The sequence below is a fragment of the Phragmites australis genome, chromosome 4 (genome assembly GCF_958298935.1).
Source record: "Phragmites australis chromosome 4, lpPhrAust1.1, whole genome shotgun sequence".
Taxonomy (NCBI): domain Eukaryota; kingdom Viridiplantae; phylum Streptophyta; class Magnoliopsida; order Poales; family Poaceae; genus Phragmites; species Phragmites australis.
The window spans coordinates 46,359,361-46,382,928 of NC_084924.1; the positions used below are offsets into that span (position 1 = coordinate 46,359,361).

Here is a 23,568-nt window from a genome sequence, read left to right on the forward strand (position 1 = left end):
AAACAAACAGGCCAAAGCAAACTAGCTACGGCTCGTTCTCATCATCATTTCGTGGCTGCTCGCTCTTGCGGGCCTTATCAATGCCGGTGTGGCGACCCAACGGGCTCCAAACGGCCTTGACGGTAACGGACGGGGTGGGTCAGCTGGGTCTTCTCCGCTTATGAAGTGGGCTGCCTTCAACCCGGCCTATGACACAGGGGCATTGGCTTTTACTAATTGCAATCCAAAAAGGTTTTATACCTTTCACTCTACATTCAAATATGCACATAAATGAGTTATATTCAGAAATCTGCAAATTGTTTAAAAATCGTTCAGACCAGGCATTTCGTAGCATAAAACCTACACTGCGTGTTTGGCAACTTATAGGAAGGGGGCATGGGAATTAGAGAGATTAAGCATGTGAGTTCGGTTTTTAGACTCAATCTTTTGTTTGGCATGTGACGTGAGTTAAGCGAGAGAATTAAAGAGTAAGTTTTTTTCCACTGTTTAGTTAATGGGTTTAGGAGTGAGGAATCGGAATATAAGTTATGATGAACGATGTGGATGTAATCATTTTTCACTAAACACATAGCTCCTATCTAATTACCACACCTCTTAGAAGAGATTGGTGAGAGTTCACTCCCAAGCTCTCATTCCCCATCCCACCAAAACTCTCATTCACATAAAACAAACAAAAAAGTTTAAGCCCCTATCCCTAACATGTCTTTCACTCTAACCAATTACCCGATCCAAACGCACCCTCCGGGCTTTGAGTGGTTTGTCTCGGTCAGACAAAAACACATGAGCTGAACTGAAACTATTCGACTGTACATTAGGTATGGCTACACTAAGAATCTGTTTGTTTTAGCTTTGAATTGTGGATTGTGGTTTTATAATCTAAAGCTAAAACAAATAATCATGTTTTATAAGCAGTTTAGGTTCATGATACAAAACTGAAACAAGCAGAACAGATTCTATAAGCAAATTGTCATAATCCACGCTCAGATCGTAGAAAATCCACAATTTGGTGAAGACAAGCTTTTTATCATCTATAATTTACAAACTACATTTTACATTCTAAAGCTGAAATAAATAGGCTCTCAGTGGCGTGGCGCCATGCCATGATATCAACCAACTGCTAGCGCTTGATCCGAGCTAGTACTCATACAATACGTCTCCAATCCAATGGCAAGATCTATGCACACGAGTCATCCTCCCAGGCCCTGTCAATAAAACATATCCAACTAAATTAAACCAAACGTTTCCGAGATCCAGATCCGTACGGATCAGGCATCGTATTAACATTGCAACCGAAGCGAGTCATCAATGTCTTCCTTCAAGAACAACTAAGAGATCCCAGGCAAAAAAAATAAATAGATGTTACTAGTTCCTTGCTTCCTCGCTCGCTTTGACGCTGCTCACCGCCGACGCAGTCACCATGGATGATGATGATGATACTCTCCGCCGAATAAACTAGGAGCTCTAGAGGCACAGGATATGACGAGCTAGCACTAGTAGTGGGTTCGCACTAATCGCCATGGATGTTGCAAGGGAAGGTCAAGCGGATGGCATGAAAACCGTCAGCATGCTGGCCGCCTGGTCAGGGTCCGCATCCGCAAGAAGCACGCAGATGTAGAACACTCTTCTACGGTGACCAAATCTGAAAAGAATGTTATACAATTTGCTTTAATGTCTTGAATGTTCTATTATTTTTGAAAATGAATGTTATGTTTTATGGTGATGGAACAATTTTTTTTTCTATGTGCACCTATAGTTAAAATAGGTGATACGCTACTGGATGTTGCCGTCACTCGTGCTCTCTCCTCTCGGCTTTCCCTTGTCCTCCTGCCACTGATTAAGCGCCGAAAATCCGTACAATCTCACTTCACTTGTTGCGCCTATTCGGTGCAGAGTACGTTTCGGTTATCTGCCCGATAAATGCGTGTGCCGTTAACACACGTACATGCAGCGCACCGCGCACGCTACCTTTTTCCCCTTCAATTCTGTGAAGTACTCCTGGTACTAGCCTACCACTGTTGCGCCGTTTCAACAATGAACGGGGGGGCGTAGCATCTGATGCCTTCCGAGCTATCAGGGGCATCCGCACCGATCACATCTCGTGATACAGCGATGAAGGGCGGACATGTGTAAGCGGTGGCTCTCTCTGTCTCTCAGCCTCGCGTCGTCCTCCATGGGCGACTCGGGCGGCCTCCCATTCCTTAGCACCTTTATCCCTCCTCAGAGCCATCTCGCCCCAAGCACATCGTCAGAAGCCCGTGCAGCTACAAAGATGGCGGCAACGGGCCTCTCCAAGCTTGACCGGGGTGGCAAGGATGGCACGGCCGACGGCGGCGGCTTTCGGTGTGGCCAAGGTGGTCGGATTTGCAGCCGTCAAGGGGATCCAGTGATGGCTCACCTGGGGAAGGCTCCTTTGCCCCAGATTTGATGGGCGGTGAACTTGGGGGTGACGCGGCTGGCCGATGTGAGCCGGTGAATGTGCGGGATGGCGACGGAGCTAAGGCGGAGGGAGGCGGCTGCGGGCGCGTAGCTAGCGGTCGGCGGAGCTGCAGTGCTGCCTCGTGTCGAAGACGGTGGGGTGCATGGTGACGGCCATGCCGGGCTTGTGCGCAGCATGAGCACGGGGGCGCATGGTGTGGCAGCTGCGGGTGCGGTAGAAGACGACCATGGCGACGGCGTGGTGGGTGCGGGGTGTGACGCTGTCGGCCATTATAGGGTCGTACGCGGAGCGACGCGGTGTAGATGTGTAACGAAAATAATCTTATTAATTTATAATTATTATTTTAGAGGTTAATGATAATATAGTCGTTAAGACTAAATATTTATCAAGAATATATATATTATTAAGTTTTATGATGTAATACATAAAAATTTAACGGAGACAGGACAAAGTTTGATTGAATTGTAAAAGTCTCAAAAAGATTTGTCTATCAGATAGTCCGGTGCAGAGAAATTTGTACTCACTAGAGTATTATGTCCAGAGACTGATAGACTCACCAGATAGTCCGGTGAGTAAAACATAAACTCACCATAATGTTTCTGATAAATTGGGAGAAGTCTGAGGATCTCACCGGATAGTCTGGTGATGTGTACAGGGTAACAATGGAGTATTTGGAGTATTTCCTGTAGAGAAAAATACAAATGTATAAGACTGAAAATCAACCCACCTAATAGTTTGGTGCTTGGTTTGTACACACCAAAATATAGCACCAGAGTATTTATTCCAGAGACGTCTGCAAGTGTTGAAAATGAAGAATAACCCACCGGAAGATCTGATGCTCTGAAAATCAATGCAACAGAGCATTTCTTGCAAAGAAGATATTGTGCGGTCTGGCTCAAGTTAACCCACTGAAAGGTCCGGTGATGGAGTTGAAGATCTCACCAGAGTATCCGGTGTTCACAGAGGCATTGAGTGAGTTTCAACGACTAGTTTCTGAGGTTGTACTCAACAGATGATTCGGTGTTAGTACTACTGTTCGCACCGGATTATCCGGTGTTAATAGTTTTTCTGAGCTACTAGAAAAACGACTAATTGACGAGTTTGAGGCTATAAATACCCCTCAACTCGGTCATTTGAAGAGAGGTATGCTGCAGGAGTCCATAGAATCTCATACATACTTGAGAAGACATTCAAGCCAGCAAAGCGTTTAAAATGATCATCTAAGGCAATTAAACATAAGATTAGTGTGTGATTAGTGTTTATAGGCCTATAGAGAGTGTTAGTATGTGATGACTACCTAGAGAGTGGATCAAGGAGTGATATGAGCCTGTACCGAGAGGTATGCCGATGCCTTGGATCTTAATGACTCGTCGATATCTTGAGCATTGATGGCTCGAGCTTTTTGACCCTTTGACTTGATGTGTAGTACAGGAGTATATGTGTACGGGGATGAGGAGACTCGCCTTGGTGGCTCAAGCTTCGAAGTTATCACGGTGTCAAGTAACCGAAAGAGAGGCTAGTAGTAAAACTTTGTCTTGGTGGCCTATCCGACTTAAGGTCTTGTCTTGGTGATTTGGTGGCTTAGGATTTATGATCGGGTGCGACGAGAGCATATCCTTTGTGGAGCTCCAACATAGACTAAGGATGGTATTCATGCCATCAATACCACGGGATAAAAAATCCCTTGTGCCGAGTTTATCTCTCTACCTTATTTACGTTTCTATATTTTCCTTTTTATTTACCTTGCTAGAGTAGGTTCTAATCTTTTTAAGCGGTAGATTAGATATACTAGATAAATCTACATAACATTTAGATACAAATTGAGATATATTTATCTTGTAAAGTTTTTAGAGCCATTAATTTTTAAGTGTTCTAATCCACCCCCTCTTAAGATGTCACCATTCCTCGCATGATGGTCATGGCAAGGTGTGCGACAGTTGGATCTGTAGGGGGACAGGTGCCTCTGTATGGCGACGACGACATAGAGTGAGGCTGGGTCACGTTTGAGGAGGGTCACAAGCATGTAGTGGATTTTGGAGGCCACCAAGGAGCCGGGTCGGCGTTGATGGCAGCATCTGTCCGCGTGGTTCGGCTGTGATTTTAATGTGGCCCGGTGGAAGGAGGATCTGAACGGGTTGCATGGTGGGGCTGCGCACGCTCGTTGGTGAGGCAAACTGAATCTGAAGTATGGTGCATGGTGACGGGCATAGGGCGGCGCCAGCGTGTTGTGTTCGAGGTGATGAGAGGCGACCTAGGAGGTGACCGGATTTGGTGCGGTGTTTCGATCGGTGGGTCTGTGCAGTGCTGCAGCGGCACTACGACGATGGGTCCCGTACAACGATGGCCTTCTCGGTGCAGCGTTGTTGACCTTGCGATGGCTTCCTCTACGCTCGGTCAAGACCGGGGTTTCAATGACTGCGCGAGTCGAGATGTGTTAGGGTTGGCAACGGTTGGACTGGTGCTTAGCTATCTGGTGATGTGGTGGTCAGATGGTGCTCCGTCGGTGGCAACCTGGTGGTGACTGCAGCAAGCGTGGGGCGTCCTGCGGGAGGCAGTTTGGTGATGACGGGGTGCCTAGCGGTGGCTAAGCCCACATGGTGGCGTCTAGTCTTGTGCGGGGTGGCCTAGGTTTCCTCAACGGCGGCGGTGGCTGGTCTCGCACGATGACGGCTAGTTCGACGAGGTAGGGGCTGGGTCGGCGGTATTGCTTGATTCTTGCGGCAATGGGTGGCGTCACACAACATTTAGGAGCCGGACTGTGGTGGGTAACCCTGTATGGAAACGGTGAGTTCAGTGTGGTACAGCTCCCACTCAAGTGCCGAAGGCGGGGAGGCCATTGATGCGACTGACCTCTATCCAATGGAGCTTGTGAGGCATGGCGGCGCGACAATGGTTAGTCACGCATAGTGGCGGCCGATTCCGGCGCAGGGCATATGTGCTCAGTGATGTGGCAGGTGACATCGTGGTGGTTTGTTACATTTGTTGATGCGTGTTATGTTCCTGTGGTGGTTTGTTACATTTGTCGATGCGTGTTATGTTCCTTTTGTTCAATTGATCGAGTATAGTTGTTATAACTGTGTGTTGTTTAGTTGTTGCATTTGATATTATTTTTTTCCTGATTATAGCTTTTTAGAACTATACTCTTATATTTTTTTCTTACTGTATCGATAGAAACAGACGCTATCCGGTGCCATTCGTTTTAAAAAAAAACGGACATGTACGTATAACCACGATCATCTTTTTCATCAGATCATGTACATGTACATGAGCTGTGTTCGTTGTGTCATATCTTTATATCCTCACGAAAAATACAAGGTCAGCACTTCTGCCACGCAGTCGAGTGCGCGCCTCTTTTTATTCCTCCCGATGACTTTTGTTCGGAATGATTTTGTCGTAGGATTGAACGGGACTCCATCGATCACCATTGATCAGTGCTCATTTACTCACTATCTGCCGCACCGCCGCGCACATGTACACAAGTACTGAACCCTGTCGAGAACGAAATACAGCGCTCCGATGGTATCATTATCATAAAGACTGTATGCTATGGAAAAAAAATTGGATTTAAAAAAAATCGGAGGACACTGGTAAAACCGATCAGACAAAAAATTGAACCGATTTTAGTCCAATTTGATCAAATTTAATCAAAATTTGAATAATTTTAGTCAAATATAAATAATTTCAGCCGATTAACCAAATATCGAGGGTAATCGGTAGAAAAGAACTAGACGAAAATCAGCCAATATTTTTTCCATGCTGTATGCCCGTATCTGCAAATCTGAAAATTTTGCATGGGGATGGTTGGAAGTTTCTCCTAAGTTGGATCTCGTTTTTTTCCCTAAGAAAGAAAAATGCGCTGAAATCCTCCTTGTCCTGCCAGATCCAGGCCCAGATCTGGCCACGCGCAACGAAATCTCTGCCAAGACCTAAAAAATGCTGTGGCGCCGACAGGCGCGGCAGGCGCGCCGCAGCGTGTGCATCATCCCACCCTGCGCTGCACCGCGCTGCGCCCGGCGAGCTGAGACACTGCTGTCTGCTTGCTTAGGCTGGCAAGCACAGGTCGCCCTTTCGGCGGCATCGGCGTCGTCTTGCTCCGGCGCCCGGCACACATTGACACGCGCGCATGTGAACGTGGATCATCGGGTGATGATGCCTGCTCTCTCTTTCTCTCGCTCCGACGACGCATGCCATGCGCGCGACCGGCGGATTTGACCAGTTTCTGTGTAATCTGCCGCGCGCGTTTACATGTGATCGTACCAATGCTGTGGCGTTTGTGGTAGAATACGAGTGCTGCTTTTCTGCCAATTTCTGGGGAGTAGCAAGGAGGGCCACATGGAATGGGGCTAACTGTCTGATTGACCTGTCTATGCACAGCACTGCAGTGTGGCGATCTCTCAGAACGGCCTGCCAGGAACAGGGATGCGTGTGACCTCTTACTCGGCCTGTTCTATTTACCGGCTGTTACTGGATCACCGTCTCTATTTACCGGCCGTTACTAGCTTTTTAGATAATAGGAAAGTTTGGGCTTTTCGTATATAGCCCTAATACGTTATTACATTATCTCAGTTTAGAACTGAAAGTGTGTGACGGTAATCGAGACTAGTAAATGACAATGGATTTGCTATTTTTCTCTCCTATCGATCTCGATCCTTTACAATCTCCGTACAAGGTCACTTGGCTCCAGCAAAATGGCGTACGAAAATGCAGGGCATGGTCCATGCGCCGTTTGAACGTACACGCATATATGGACCGCCCCCTGATATACTAGTGTGTGTACATGCTGTATAGTAAGATCCAATCTCAGGCTACATCTCTGTTCGTTCTTGGCAAAAATAGAAAAACAGGTAACATACATCATCGTATTTATTAAAAGAGATAATATATTGATGTATTTATAAATCTAACACTCGTATTCGGTATCTCAAATTCCGAAAAAAACTTTGAAACGGTAGATCCGAACTATATTCGACACCTCTAACTATGTTATGACCCTCAGATTCTTCACCATAGTCATGGCAATAGAAATAAAGCAGCCAAACATCATGTTTGCATATATAAACAGAAACAGTAGCATGCAGTGGTACAGCATGTATGAAGAAAGTGATACCTAGAGTTGTATCAATTTGATAGGAGCAATCCCGCTAACCATTTAGGTAATGGTAGCTACTCCTTTCATGAGAGTTGATTAAATGAATATATTTATACCAATATGTATATATATATATATATATATTAAATGAACTGAACTGAATTGAATAGATGTTCCAAAGTGCATTAGAATCAATTTTAAAATAATCTCTGCATTAAATTAATTCATATGCATTGGTTTAAGATTTTTATGGTTCTTTATGTGCATATTTGAAATCAAATGTCTCTTGATTTCAAAACAGACTGAGAAAACTGAGGGCCAAGACAACCCCTTCTGCTGAGTACAAATCCCAGCAAAAGGTTTCTACTTAATTTTGCGATAAACATTTTGTGACCAACCAGTACTTAAATTTCTACTTCGTTCAAAAAGATCACCTAGTAACGGGCTGGTTTTCTTGCTAATAAGGATCGGGCTGGTTTGGCCTGCTGACTTATCTCAAGTGTCCTTCCTATCCCTTATTTTTGGTGATCAATGTGTGCCACTCTCTAATTAGGTGCTGAATATGATCTGTCCTGCTGCGTGGTCACGTTCTGTCCTTGCTTTTGTTGTGCAGTGTTTTTGTCATCTTAGTTACCGAAAATAGTGTTGAATATGGTGAACAGTACCGTACTTGGTATCTTAGGTACCGAATACATATGTTAGATTTACAAATACATTGATCTATTATCTATTTTAATAAATATACCGACGTACTATTTTTGCATTTTTACACTTGGATAGCACGAGATATAGAAAGACAGTCGTACCGTACGCATTCAGTCTCATGTAGCCATGCGTCGATGTCACGCTTTCGTCTCCGTTCCCAGGAGCCTCCAAACGCAAGCGTCACAGTGTTTTTTTTTTCTCTCTCGCCGCTGTGCGTGTGGCGACGACTGACGAAAGAGGTGGCACACTTGTCCGCACGGCCATGGATCGGAATGGGAGATGGTCGTTGGACTCTTGGCTTGGATCACGGGGCCTGGCCGCCTGGCTGGAACCAAGATGCAATTCCAAGCTGCAATGCATTTGCAGCGCATGCAATGCTTGGTTGGTCCCTCTCCACCGCTAAGAATCGCCTGTCTTTTCCTTCGATCGCCGAGCTTTAGAAAAGCTTCCTCCTGTGCTTTTTGTGGGTGGGTTACGTGGTTCCCCAGTGCATTGTTGTGGTTGGGCTCTTGGAGTATCCTCGTCGACATCGACACGTTGCTACGTAGAGCGGTGCATTATTTATTTTATATGGTTTTCCGTATGGCCACTCTGCATGTCGATCTCTAGACTTCATCCAGAAAAAAATGAATGGCACCGAGGAGATGCTACCAAATTTGCACACTCTGGAGTCTAGACTGTACATGAGAAATCTGCTCGACGCAAGGTTACCTGCATTTCAGATCCATGCCTGCCGACTGAATTGAATGACCTGTGAACTACTCCGATCTCCAGGGCATGCATGGTTACAGCACACGGGATTGGACATCGGAGCGATCAATTTCACCGAAACTTTGCGCTCTGGCCTCTTGGTACATCCCCCAATAACCCATCCGTTTCTAGTTAGTTGGTACGGTATTGAAAGACGCTTTACCTTGTACCGGTACAGTAGAGGAATAACTAACTTTTCAGACCTCGCAGTTTCCACAGGGCACTGCTAAAAATGGCACTCCTGGTCTTGGATGGGATGACTGATGAGAGCGAAGAGACTGCAGATTGCAACGCATGTTCTGATGAAGTAAATGCCAAGCACCAGAGACTTCAACCTGCCTAGTAAAAAGAATGGGGATGAAAGATGACCATACTGTAAAAATCGCATACGTTCTTGGCTCAATCTCTACAGCAAAGATATGCCAAAGACATGGTTTTGGATAGCTTCTATAAATTAAACGCGGTTTTGGTTGTTAAAGGAGCACGGGACCATTATTTAATTTATAGCAAGCTTAGCTGCTAAGTTCAGTCGTGTCTTTTGTTTCTTTGGCCTGCTTGTATCTTTTGCAGTTGCCCAACACTATGCCGACAGCGTGAAACATACAGGTGTACTAGTAGAGCCACGAGGACGTATTTGCACCATTTTTTCTCCTTTACACGTGCAAACCCACTCGAATCCCCTAACTTGCAAATGCGCCAACAATATGGAATCCAGCGAGGTTGTTATGCAGTGTGCCAACTATCTATTTATCTAATAGATTTGTTAATTGCTGTGCACATGAAAGAAATTTGGTAATTGACAATCGCTTTGTGCATGAACAAGAAACTAAGACTAAGCTCAAGTGAATCCCTTCACGGTCCAGATTCTTGTCGCGAAGGGATTTTCGTTTTCTTTAGCGTTCTAATGATTTTTCTTCACGGTTTTCATAAAAAAAATTCTCAATCCCTCGTACTTGTTTGTGCGCAAGATTTATTTCATGCCTGCGGGAAATATAGATTGCTGGGAGCAGAAATTTCACAGGAAAGTCTAATTTGCGGAGGATTAAAAAATATTGTTGCTTTCCAAATGAAGCGTATATAAGAAATTCATAGGGACTTTGGTTATTCTTTTGAACCATGTTAGGAAATAGGGACTTAGATTATACAAGACGCTAGATTTCTCAAGGAAAACCAAGCAGAAAAACCTCAAAAAATTATCTCTATTGTTACAGTTTCAACTTTACCCTTGAAAATAGTTTTTTTGATCGTTTTTTTTCCCAAACAGAGTGGGTACGAACTGTGACGGAAAGACGAGCCCACTATCAGAATTCACTTAAGAATATATTTGATTCCTTTATCTATTTTTACCTAAGAAGACTATGTTTGCTCTTTTGTTTGGGTTTGAATTTTAAATTAATTTTCTTCTTCTAACAAGATTTATTTTGTCTAATCTTACCGAACAACACTAGTGGAATAATGAAAAAAATAAGCATACCATGAGATGGCGAAGAGTGGAGGTCACCCAGCAGCACGATAGCTGCCGCCACCTTTGTACTGTTCCCACCGCTCTACTCTCCGGTGCCCTGCCCCCGTACACACACGGGCCGCGTCTACAGTCCCGTTTCAAACCACTGTTTCACTCTGCACAGATCGCAGCGGGAGCCATTATAATAGCTCCAGATGCCAAAAGCTACACTGGAGCAGCTACCCCCACTGTCACTCCTCCCAAGAACCCAGCCAAAGAATCCTAAAATCCAAGAAAGACGTAAACAAAAACAGGGGAAGGTCTGAAGGACAGCAGGAGGAGGTCAGAGGAGGCGGTGGTGGAGGGGAAGACCACACAATCTCTCGCACTCGTTCACTCTCGGTGTGTGTGGTAGTGGTCTTCTTCTTTGACCACCTTCTTGGAGTGGGGAGCGAGTGATGGGGAGGAGGTGGCCGGCTGCCCTTTTGTGCTGCGCGGTGGCGGTGGCAGCGATGGCGGCCGCCGTCGAATGCGCGGTGACGTACGACAAGAAGGCGGTGCTGATCAACGGGCAGAGGAGGATTCTCTTCTCCGGATCCATACACTACCCCAGGAGCACCCCTGATGTAACTGCATTCTTCAAAATGTCTTCTTTCTTTTCCTAAAAAGAAAGCATTTTTCCTCTTTCCCGGGGAGGTTCTTTGGGTGATTTATGGCTTTAGTTGGCGGTTTCTTGATGTAATGTCCTAAAAAGCAAAATGCTTTCTTGATTATCTGCGCGTTTTTTCTTCCAGAGGCAGTTACTTGGAAGGGGTTACAAAAGAAGGGTTTTGAGATTTTCTCGGAACGCTGTTTTTCTTTTTCTGTTTTTCTTGAGCAACCTTTTTTCTTGTTTTTTTGCTGCTCTGCATTGGGATAATCTGATGTTCTAGGCTAGATATTTTTGACAAAAAGAATTTTTTTGGGGGTTTTGTGGCATATTTTAGAATCTTTTGGTGCTATAGTGAGTGCTTCTTCTCGCCTTTTTGTTAATCAGATGTGGGATGGGCTAATTCAGAAGGCTAAAGATGGAGGCTTGGATGTGATCCAGACTTATGTCTTTTGGAATGGACATGAGCCTACTCCTGGAAATGTAAAACAATTTACACCTCTTCCATTCCGCTGTTATTATCAAGTCAGACAAGTGTTCCAATGGTATTTTCTCGCTTCGCGCAGTACTATTTCGAAGAGAGGTACGATTTGGTCAGGTTCATAAAGACTGTCCAAAAGGCCGGGCTGTTTGTACATCTCCGCATCGGTCCCTACATTTGTGGCGAGTGGAATTTCGGGTATTTCTCACTTCTTGAAATCACCACAATAGAATGGAATATTACCGTTTCCAGTTTCGTGTGTGTACATGTTGTACTTTTGTCTCTTGACCTGTTGCGATGAAATTTTGTAGTGGTTTCCCAGTTTGGTTGAAGTATGTACCAGGCATCAGCTTCAGGACAGACAACGAACCTTTCAAGGTCTGTGAAGTCGCCAACATTTCTGGATCTAGTTGGAGACGCAGTTTGTTTTTTGATGATTGTAATGTTGCCTTCTGTTTTGCAGATGGCAATGCAGGGTTTCACTGAGAAAATTGTGGGGATGATGAAGAGCGAAAAACTCTTTGCTTCCCAAGGTGGGCCTATTATCCTCTCACAGGCAAGTATAACCATTTTCTCCGTGTTGAATGCGAGGTCTTGCATGATATGGTTGAGTTACTGCATTTGGAGATAAGCACCTTGTATGACATGCTAAAATGCTTCAAGATATTGTTCTTGCAAAGTTGCATGTCAAACTATCAACTTCTTTTTTGTGAGTGCTCTGCCGATTTCTGTTGTTACACCGAGATACAAGCCTGAAACTAGCATTTCGTGGATAGTGATGTCTAGTTGCTTCATCTTAGTCTGCATATATCCCTAGGAGTTCATGTTATTGACTGTTGTTATTTGGTGCACAGATTGAAAATGAGTATGGGCCGGAAGGCAAAGAATTTGGTGCCGCTGGCCAGTCATATATCAACTGGGCGGCAAAGATGGCCGTGGGATTGGACACTGGTGTGCCGTGGGTGATGTGCAAGGAGGAGGATGCACCGGATCCAGTGGTACAGTAATCTTGCCCTATGTCAACAATTCCATTTGCAGAATGTTACTTATGGTCAATGGGGGTTCGAATTAGTGAAATGATGGTCATGTTGCTTCTGATGATGTGTCCAGGTGCTTGGCTGGCTCTGTAATTACTTTCTGCAGTAGTATGAACTCATGTAGAAAAGGATGATGCTGTGGTTTTGCTAACCGAAATCAAGGGCTTATCCCCGGTTCTAAAAAGTGTTGCTTCTGACGTTCTTCCAAATGCTTACATTATATTTTATTAGTTGCGTAATTCATCACGAAGAATTGGAATCTCAATGTATATTTCTGTCCATTCAGTCTGGGCTATAACCAGGAGGGACTACGTTTAGGTGTTCTACTGGGATTCTAACACATTTGTTTCCTGCTTTTATACGGAATAGACACTGATATCAGGACAAAAAACCAAATCAATTTCAGTTCTGTTAATTTTGATTGTGATAAATGCTTACTGTAGCATGCTATGTCTTGTCTGTCTTGTAGAACAAATTCTGGAAATTTACATTTGACTTTTTTGGACAGATCAACGCATGCAATGGTTTCTACTGTGATGCGTTTTCACCTAACAAGCCTTACAAGCCTATGATGTGGACTGAAGCTTGGAGTGGTTGGTAAGTTTTTCTCTTTTCCTTCTCTTTTTTGGGAAAGTGGTCTACTTTCAAAATGTTGCAAGTGCAATATCCAATACTTGTTGCTGTGGCCAGGTCTTTATCATCTGTTTCTGTTGATTCTTAGTGGCCACATGCATTAATATTCACGACATTTTAGGTTCACTGAATTTGGTGGGACCATCCGCCAACGACCGGTTGAAGATCTCGCATTTGGTGTTGCTCGGTTTGTACAAAAGGGTGGTTCTTTTATCAATTACTACATGGTATGACTTGAAAAAGGAAGCTATGCATATTATATTTAAGAATGCTTTCTCAAGCTTCCTGTTGGGAGATATTCATGGTTGGTAGTTTGTTATTTTTTGTCAATGAAGTATCATGGAGGAACGAATTTTGGACGCACTGCTGGGGGTCCCTTCATCACCACAAGCTATGATTATGATGCTCCAATTGATGAATATGGTAAGTTTACAAGAAATTCGGTAGTTTTTGTGACCATGACCTCTAAGTACCAATTGCCAGCATAATCCTCTTGTGTCTCTATTCGTGTGTAACTGTGTACAAACATTTCATTTGAAAGAATGTATCTATTTATTCTAAGCACACTTCTGCCTTTTCCAGACTGACTTGTAACTGCATTTTTGAAGATTAGATATTTTTTATAGGAAAAAGTCCAAATTACTCCCCTGAACTATTCCTAGTGTCTGGATAACCCTCCGAACTTTAAAGCCGTTTATTTACCCCCCCCCCCTGAACTTTAAATACCGAATCACATAACCCCTGGAGTGGTTTTTCTCGATGGTTTTGCTGACATGGCGGCGGTTTAACTGACGTGGCTGCCCACGATATCATTTTTACTAACATGACAGTGCACACGTGTCAAGCAGGTCCACATGTCATATTTTTCTCGCTCACCCCTCTCCTGTCGGCCTCTCTCTCCCTCTGATTGGCCTCTCTCTCCCTCTCCTCCCTCCGGTTGGCCTCTCTTTCTGCCTCTCCTCCCTCCGGTCGGCCTCTCTTTCTACCTCTCTCCTTCCCGCTGGTCTCTCTTTCTACCTCTCTCCCTCCCATCGTCCTCTCTCTCTCTCTCTCTCTCTCTCTCTCTCGAGCCAGACGACTCCTGCTATATACGGCGAACTTTGCCAGTGCCCAAGCTAACTCGGTTCCAAAACGCGCGCGTGAGAGAGATGACGTGGTAGCCACGTGGCAAAAACAGGTGACGTGGCAGCCACATCATCAAAACCGTTGTTGCAAACCACTCCAGGGGGTTATGTGATCTAGTATTTAAAGTTTGGCGGGTTAAATAAACGGTTTTAAAGTTCCCCGGGGGGGGGGGGTGGTATCCGGACAATAGGAATAGTTCGAGGGAGTAATTTGGGCTTTTTCCTTTTTTATAAGCGCAGTGAATATTTCTTACTAATTATCTGCTTTGTTATGTCCAGGACTTGTTCGAGAACCAAAGCACAGTCATCTTAAAGAACTCCACAGAGCTGTTAAGTTATGTGAGCAGGCTTTGGTTTCTGTTGAACCAGCTATTACTACCCTTGGAACCATGCAAGAGGTAGGTCTTGGTCACCCTTTTTCCTCAATGAAGTGTATATCATATATGGGTTGATGTGTCATCTCTATATACCATCCATACTACAGGCCCATGTCTTCCGATCTCCATCTGGTTGTGCAGCTTTCCTCGCAAACTACAATTCCAAGTCTTACGCGAAAGTTGTGTTCAACAATGAGCATTACAGCCTTCCACCTTGGTCAATCAGTATTCTCCCCGATTGCAAGAATGTAGTATTTAACACTGCAACTGTAAGTTTCACTTATGCTTATCTCAGTATGGCATGCTGTCCTTCTCGGCTTCCCTTTTTCCCTTTTGTTCCCGGACAACTGTATGACGACTTGGCTTACCTGATTAATATTGTTCGGATATACAGGTTGGTGTTCAGACATCTCAAATGCAAATGTGGGCAGATGGGACCTCATCAATGATGTGGGAGAGGTATGAGGAGGAGGTTGATTCTCTGGCGGCTGCTCCATTGCTCACCACAACTGGTCTGCTTGAGCAGCTTAACGTCACGAGAGACAGCAGTGATTATCTGTGGTACATCACCAGGTAATGCTGTATCCATGTCTTCTATCGTGCAAATGCATTCATCTAGGATGAGGTCTTTTTCCTTCACAAGGCTTTATTTGGGTTTCCTATTTATGGAAGTCTGGGGCTGTTATCCTGTGCTCTTGCTCTACATCTCAATATGCATGAGAATATTTTTTGTATCTGAAATGCTCTTATTACTGTTCACAGTGTGGATGTAAACCCATCTGAAAACTTTCTACAAGGTGGCAAACCTCTGTCTCTCAGTGTGCAGTCTGCTGGCCACGCCTTGCATGTCTTTGTCAACGGACAACTCCAAGGCATCTACTGAGAAAAACCACCTGTTTCCGAACATTAGTGTTGTGGAAACTGATTGATGAATAAAATAATTTTACTTCACTGCTGTAGGTTCTGCTTATGGTACCAGGGAAGATCGGAGAATTTCATATAAAGGCAATGTGAACTCTCGAGCCGGTACCAATAAAATTGCACTACTGAGTGTTTCTTGTGGACTGCCGGTCCGTCCCCTCATCGCTGTGTGAATTTATATATAATCATCTTATAACCTAGTATATGACTATTTGGATTATTTTTTGTCCTGATGTAGAATATGGGAGTGCATTATGAGTCATGGAATACTGGTGTTGTTGGTCCTGTTGTGCTTCATGGGTTGGATGAAGGTTCGCGAGACCTGACTTGGCAGACTTGGTCCTATCAGGTATATTCAACATCAAATACCTTTGTTGATGAATTATTTTTTAAGAAAGAAGGTAAACGTGCCGTTCTCCATTCTAGGTTGGCCTGAAAGGTGAACAGATGAATCTGAACTCCCTAGAAGGCTCAAGCTCTGTTGAATGGATTCAAGGATTGTTGTTAGCCCAAAACAAACAGCCATTGGCATGGTATAGGGTATGAACAAATTGTCTTGCTGACACCATCTAGCTTCTGACTTCATTTTGTATCCCACTCTTACTATAGTTTCTTTTCATAGGCTTACTTCGAGACTCCCAGTGGGGATGAGCCACTGGCTCTGGATATGGGTAGCATGGGTAAAGGCCAAATCTGGATAAACGGACAAAGCATTGGGCGGTACTGGACAGCATACGCAAATGGGGACTGCAAAGCGTACAGTTACACTGGGACATTCCGGCCATCCAAGTGTCAAGCAGGTTGTGGTCAGCCCACACAACGTTGGTAAGAGCAATTGTAGCACCATTTGAATTTTCAGACTATCACCTCTCGACTTCTCTTTGCAGTAAAGAAAATCAAACTGCACTGCTTAATATTTTTGTTCTCCTTCTCCCTTCATTTAAACTCGAGTGTTCGTTTTCACTGTTATGGTTATATACTCTTTTTCGTGAGATGCTGGCTGTAACTCCAGTAACTCCAGTAACAAAATGTTCAAATTGTTATATGCAGGTATCATGTGCCAAGATCCTGGCTGCAACCCACTAGAAATCTGTTGGTAGTATTTGAGGAACTTGGAGGGGATTCTTCGAAGATTGCTCTCGTGAAGAGGTCAGTCTCAAGTGTCTGTGCTGATGTATCGGAGGATCATCCAAATATCAAGAACTGGCAGATTGAAAGCTATGGAGAGCCTACTGAGCACCGCAGGCCCAAAGTGCATTTGAGATGTGCACCTGGGCAATCTATTTCTGCCATCAAATTTGCAAGCTTTGGGACACCTGTGGGAACATGTGGCAGTTTCCAGCAAGGCAGCTGCCATTCAGCTAACTCTCACACTGTTCTTGAGAAGGTTAGTTATCATTTTGGTCATTTCAGTTATCGTCCTGTAAAAAATACTCGCGCATGCACTTTCCCATGTTATCTTAGCTTCACAACATGATGTTATGTTCATCTGAACAGAAATGCATCGGGCTACAAAGATGTGTAGTCACTATCTCCCCAGACAACTTTGGAGGAGATCCCTGCCCGAATGTGATGAAAAGGGTGGCAGTTGAGGCAATATGTGCTCCCGGAGCGTAGCCTACTATTCCAAGCAACGAATTTAAAGGCAATTGACAACAAGGCTTCCTTGCGCTTGATCAAGCACTAAGAAATCAAAGCAGAGAGTTGAATTGTAAGTATCAACGTAGACTGGTTAAAGGATTATATGGTCAATTTAGCATTCGTCCGTCGGATTTCAGATTAGGATTTATACTCTCTACATCTCCATGAATTGTTCAAAGGGGCCAATTGCTAATTGAAGTTGGTCCCGGAATGGAGTGTAGGGGGAGTAGAGGCAAAAGATTGATGCATTCTTTTGCTTGTGTTTAGTACGCGTGCTATGTCATCTTTCTTGGAAGCAAGAAAGATGTAGGTGAAGTGTGCATGAACCTTTTTGTTGTACTAATGGCGATAAGAGAAGCCTTTCAATTGGGAAAAAACAGTGCATGAAGATGCCTGCGATTACTTGCTGTTGATTAAAATTAAAATTTGTTAGTTATATTTCTCAAGGAAAAACATGTGGAGTTGCATTCCTTGCAATTTGTCTTCACTTCTGATAAAAACCATTGGAAGCACGATGTCGGAGGGTGAATTCTACAAGCGGGGATTTGGAGGGATCCCTTTAAGATTCGGTCGGGGATGATTCTGAACTCGCTTTGTACGTGAAATGAATGGGAGTAAATGAGATGTATGTGGATTGGATGATCAGATGCAGGAGGAAATAAATGCTCAGAGAATTTTAGACAGGTTCAGACTGCACGGAGTGTAATACCCCACTCCTGTGTGTATGCTATAAATACTTTAGGAATGTTTCTATGAGGATCTGTTGTGTTATAGGGATACTTGTCTAAGGGTTTATTTATTTGAGCTTCTGCTTTTGGTTTTTCTGAAAAACTGTACTTTTGGTTTTTCTAAAAAACTACTTTTGAAAGTAGATTGTTGGTGTCTACAATAAATTTTTGGTTTCTCGACATATAACTTCTCAGAAAAGCTACTCTTAGCGAGCTTCTCAGTTTCTAGTTAATTTTCCTCAGAAGCAGCTTCTGACTTCTCCACAAGCCACTTTTCAGCAAACTCGTTTTTCTGGCTTCTAGTTTCTGGGCTTCTGACAGAAGCAGAAGTCAGAAACAGCTGAAAACAAACAAGCTCTAAGTCTAGAGCTTCGTGCTCCTTGTTCTTCGTTGGCTTATCTTCTGAGCTCGTTCGGTGTATTTCATCCGATCCCAGTCCTCCTTCTCCGGGAGCCCGCCCATTCTTTATACCCGTCGGGGCGGGTAGCGTGCTTAGAAAGGGTGGCGCAAGTTCTAAGGTGCCATAAATGTAAATCAACCATCATGCGCTACAGCTTGATTGAAAACGTGCCACCGTTCTGTCTTCGTCGTCATCATTCCGCTTTTCAGCGGGTGCAGCGGGGAGGGCCCGCCGGGCAGCCACCGAGCAGCCCCGCATGCCCACCCGGTCAGAGCGAGCCTGACACAACAGGGCGGCAGGTGTTGCGTCTCGAGCCCTACGACGTTATCCCGAGGCGCGCCGGATGACGCGCGATGGGACCGGCGCATTAAATATCCCCACGCCTCCCTGCCAGACCGTGGCAGGGATTGACAGCAGACGCGGGAGGAGTGGTTGGAAGTGATAGGCCACGCGCCCTCTTAAATACAGCATCGAGTCTCTCACCAGTTGACACCTCACCGCTGAGCCCCTGTGAGGACCACCGACGAAGGACTTCTTAGGCCCTTGAGGAACTGTGAGTGCTCGGGGACTACTGTTTACAACCCCGAGAACTCTCTCCCGTATATACCCTTTTTTGTCCTCGGGGAACTCGGGTGCTCGGGGGTCACTGTTCATGACCCCGAGCGCCCTCTCCTGGAACTCGCCTGCTTGGGTCGTCAGGGAACTCGGTGCTCAGGGACCACTATTTATGGCTCCGAGCACACTCTCCCGGAATTGACTTCTCTTGTCATCAGGGAACTCGGGTACTCGGGGATTATTATTCATAGCTCCGAGCACCCTCTTCCGGAACTTGGTCTTCTTGGATCATCGAGAAACTCGGGGACCACTGTTTATAGCTCCGAGTGCTCTCTCCTAGAATTTGATCTTTTCGAACCTTGAAGAGATAATCCCTAAGGTAAAATGTCACATGACACTCTACTGTTCTGACCTCGTGACTTAAAACCCCTCGTTCCTATATCATCAAAACATGTTATAAAGCCTGAGAATTGTTTCGCACTTCGATTTCTGAAAAAACGTGTGCTTATTCATAGCGTCAGCATTGGATGCCTTTCAGCCATCATTGTTGCAGAAATTTGCTCCAGACAGGCCCAGGGACCAGTATTGACGATACATTATCCTGAAGGGCACGGGCATGGAACATGCTCCCTCTGCCAGTCCTACCGGGCCTAATTATCTCTGATATTATTGTACGGAGGGCAAGCATGTAGGCATGTCCCAGCGATATAGAAACGAAGTGATAATCATGCATTCCCGGTGCACAGCACAAATGATCATGTTGAGGAATTAACAAGAGGAAACATCTGTATAGTGAGGCAAATAAACAAGCATGCGTCATGAACCGGATGCAGTAGCAGCGACCCAACCAGAAAAGGTAATGTTAATTCCAGCATCATAGATTAGGCAGTAGACAGCACTAACCGAAGCGACCACCAACTAGTCACCATCATGGGTTGAATGTTCAGTGCCATCAGCACAGTGATAGAAGGAAACGCAAGAGGAAGAAAATGCATTATTTATACTAGCAAGTAGCAAGTGAATCCACGACTAGTAAATAAACAAGGGATTACTGACGCGACAGACAAACGTGCTGACAGATTTGCAGAAGGTGATGTCCTTATGCAACTCTGCAGTACTTTCGCAATAATAAAACAATCGTATCTCTTCGACGATGTGCTCCCCTTCTCGACGTTGCCCGTTGGATTAGAGAAGCAAATTTTATATGATCTAGTCATATAAAAGATCTTTTTTCTATAATGATAAGTGTCTTTTTTCTTTTTCTCTTTAGCAGAGTCATCAAATCAGAGAATATATGGCTAAATTAAGATCTCATGAAAATAAAAAGTTTGTATAGAATTTGCTTCCGCTGAACTGAGATGATGCCCATGCTTGCCGTCGTCTGATCTCCGGACGGGGAATCCTATCGCAACAAAGCGGCCACGCGCAGCGCAGGGCGAGGCGTGAGCATGTGTGGCCTTTTGACGCGTTGTTCAGTCGGAGGTGTCGGTTTCAGGCTTTCAGCCTGCTGCGGTAGTACGCTTGGACCCTGCTTCCGGTGCGTTTTGGGGCTGCCGTCACGATGCCAGACCGTGTCATCCTTCATGAGGATTTTGATGAACATGGCCATGGCCGGCTCTGACTGCGGTGCTTGGTCAGTGAGATTTTCTTTCTGTCCTAACGAAGCACACGCGCATGAACAGAATGAACATTGCATGCAAATGTCATCTCACGCACAATGTCTCTGGGCAGCAAAAGCTTAGCTCGGAAACGCTCGTCGCGACGGCTTCGTGTGGTTGTGCATACTATTGGTAGTTTTACTATCGTATCAACTGGATCTGTAAACTCTGAAATTATAGTTTTATATCTCTAAACTTGTTAAGTGGTTTACCGGAGTTCCAGAGCACTCCAGTCAACATCTCCTCGTATATGCGGCACGCTGGTGGTGGCATGCTGGTGGTGTTCCATCGTGGCCTCTCTCTCCACCCACGCTCCTTCCTCTTTCTCTTCAATCTTTCCTGCCACTGCTGCAGTACCCGGCGGTATCTCTTCTGACATGTATCATCTATCCGTGCTCCAGATTAGGGTCAGCAATGGGTGGACCAAGGCGGGTCCCTGTGGGTTTTACGTCCGGCAGAGTGAGAGCGGGGCCGAGTTTTCGCTCCTACGATTTGCCGATCGGGGGCGGGATCGAGGGCCGAGGCTGACTCTCGGTTGTCGTCGCCTGCCTCCCGCCCCACATTCACCCGCGCAACCGTGCTCACCCACCTCCTAGCCGTCATCCGCCCGTCTCCACCCATGCGCCTATGGGTCTTTATTGGGTTCGGAGCTAAAGTCATATTTTCACCTGTTAGGTAAATTAGATCCAGATCAGATTTTTTGATTCGAGTTTTAGGTCAGACGCATTCTTGCTGCACCCAGCTCTAACTTAACCCATTACTACACCTACTTCAGATCTATGCTCGAAGCACTGGGAGGAGTAGGAGGGTGACAGTAAGAGAGGAGCAGTTTAGGGCGAGCTTGAAACACTACAGCTTCGATATTCTACGATATCGATCGTTTGTATTTTACATTTGAAACACTACAACTTCTTCGGTCCCAAAGGCGGCGCACCCCCTCAATTCCACAAGTACATCCAACTTAATTTGCACTGGTTCGTACACGTCAGTAGGAGGACTCCTGTGTGTTTAAGCAGGTGATGGCAGTACACGAGTGAGATGTGCACTCCTAAAGTTCACCATTTGAAGCCATTTGGCTCATTTGTTACGCACAACATTGGACAACCTTGTTTCAAGTATTCATGCTAAGGGACTGTTTTGACATATGAGCATATGTTGTTCGGTGAAATAGCGATGAGTAATTAACTTGTTAATTTGTTGCTTTCGCTGCCCCTCTGTGCTCACAACGAGTTTTGTGCGTTGGCACGGCCGATCAATCGTCCCGTGTGCTGCCGCCTTCTCGCCCCCAACGGCTCGTCCCCGTACGTACGTGTGTAACATTTCAAAAGAAACCGAAGCGGCTAGAAGAAGCCTGTCTGAGTCTGACAACCCCAAAGCGATCACGGCGAACCGACGAGACGACGTGTGCGGCAAGTGCAGTGCAGGCAGATCGAGGCCTTGCGCCACCACGAGCGACGGCGGCCACCGACGAATACATTCCGGCGAGCTCGTTGACGTGCGGCCCGAACCCTGCGCCGATTCAGGCCGTAGCCCCCTGTACGCGAACGCGACAGCGTGCACGCAACGGCAGCGCCGCACGCGAGTCACGGGGGGCAAGCGACTGACGGGCCGATACATAAAACGCATCGGCAGGGTCACGGGCCATTGGCCCGCTTCGCGCCCATCTCTTCCTCCTCGCGGACCGGACGGCACAGCGCGTCAAAATCAAGGCAGCAAACGCAGGTCATCAGGCCCAAAAGTGCCTATACAGCCCAGTTTCTATGGCCGCGAAAGTCTTGCCGATGGCTGGCACACCTCTCAGGCCCGACCACACCACGCAGGCACGCACGTATCCAACCGAGCCACCGAAGGCGTCCTCTCCTCTCGTGCGGCGGCCAGGGCACGTTCGGCACACCCTCCGCCCCCGGCATCCATACCCGGACGAGGGTCCCGCCGGCGCATGCACGGCCATCTCCTGCGCCCCCACGCGGGCCGTGCACGCACCGGCTCAAGTACGCTTGGGAACATCACCTCATTGACCCGATCCTCACACATGGGCTGTCCTTCCTTGCCCCTCTGGCGCTTGTAGCCGCTAGCGTTTGGAGTCGTTCCGCAATTATCTGTCGATAAGTTGAGCTCGAGCGAGTTCTTCCTTTTAAATTTGAGTTTGATAGAAATTTGAGTCGAGCTAGATGTGAGTTAAAGATTTTTGTAGTAAAAATAATTTTATTAAGTTATTATTATAATTTTAATGATTAATGACAATAGAACTAACATATTAGTCAAGAATATATGTTAGTAGATCGATGTAATACATGAAGAAATCACTGAAACCAGAATAAAGTTTGATTGAATTGGAGAAGTCATACGAAAAATAATTACACCGGATAGTCCAATGATACCATAAGTGTATATACTGGAGCATTTTTCATAAGGATTGAAAACTAAACTGAAATAAGATTGTACTTACCGAAAGCTCCAGTGATCTGAATCATTGTACACTAGAGGATTTAACAGAAGCTTTGTAACTGTCGAAGACTGGGGATCAATACACCGAAAAGGTCCGATGATAAAAAAACAGTACACACCGAAGTGTTTTCTAGAACTCATAGAAGCTGAAGCTATATACACCGAATTGTCCGATGATCAATGTTGTGTGCACAACAAACTCATACCAGAGCATTTAACAGAGTGTGTGAAAAATCCTAAGAAGATGAAGCTATATACACTGGAAGGTCCGGTAATCAGAAGATCCATACATAAGACAGTTGAATAGTGAAGAAGTTGGCTCGGTCAGACTTAAGTATACACACCGGATAGTTCGGTGATAGAGATGAAATATACACAAGATAATTTGATATTCATAAGTGGTTCTGAGTAGATTCTAATTGCTAGTTTATGAAATTGTACACACCAGATGATCCAATACTTGTATTACTGTTGTCACCGGATCAACCGGT

General features: G+C 45.3%; 1 protein-coding gene across 1 annotated transcript; it reads left to right on the top strand.

The window, feature by feature from the left end:
- The first annotated feature begins 10,501 nt into the window (after window positions 1-10,501).
- Window positions 10,502-17,734, top strand: LOC133916858 (beta-galactosidase 5-like). Its single transcript, XM_062360732.1, has 19 exons — window positions 10,502-11,051; window positions 11,462-11,557; window positions 11,641-11,753; window positions 11,867-11,933; window positions 12,019-12,111; window positions 12,410-12,553; window positions 13,101-13,189; window positions 13,347-13,452; window positions 13,561-13,648; window positions 14,629-14,747; window positions 14,834-14,995; window positions 15,121-15,299; window positions 15,489-15,598; window positions 15,687-15,796; window positions 15,886-15,996; window positions 16,074-16,187; window positions 16,270-16,472; window positions 16,698-17,034; window positions 17,145-17,734. The coding sequence occupies exons 1-19, from the start codon at window positions 10,884-10,886 to the stop codon at window positions 17,262-17,264; spliced, it is 2,529 nt and encodes an 842-aa protein (XP_062216716.1). The 5' UTR covers window positions 10,502-10,883; the 3' UTR covers window positions 17,265-17,734.
- The last annotated feature ends 5,834 nt before the right edge of the window (window positions 17,735-23,568 follow it).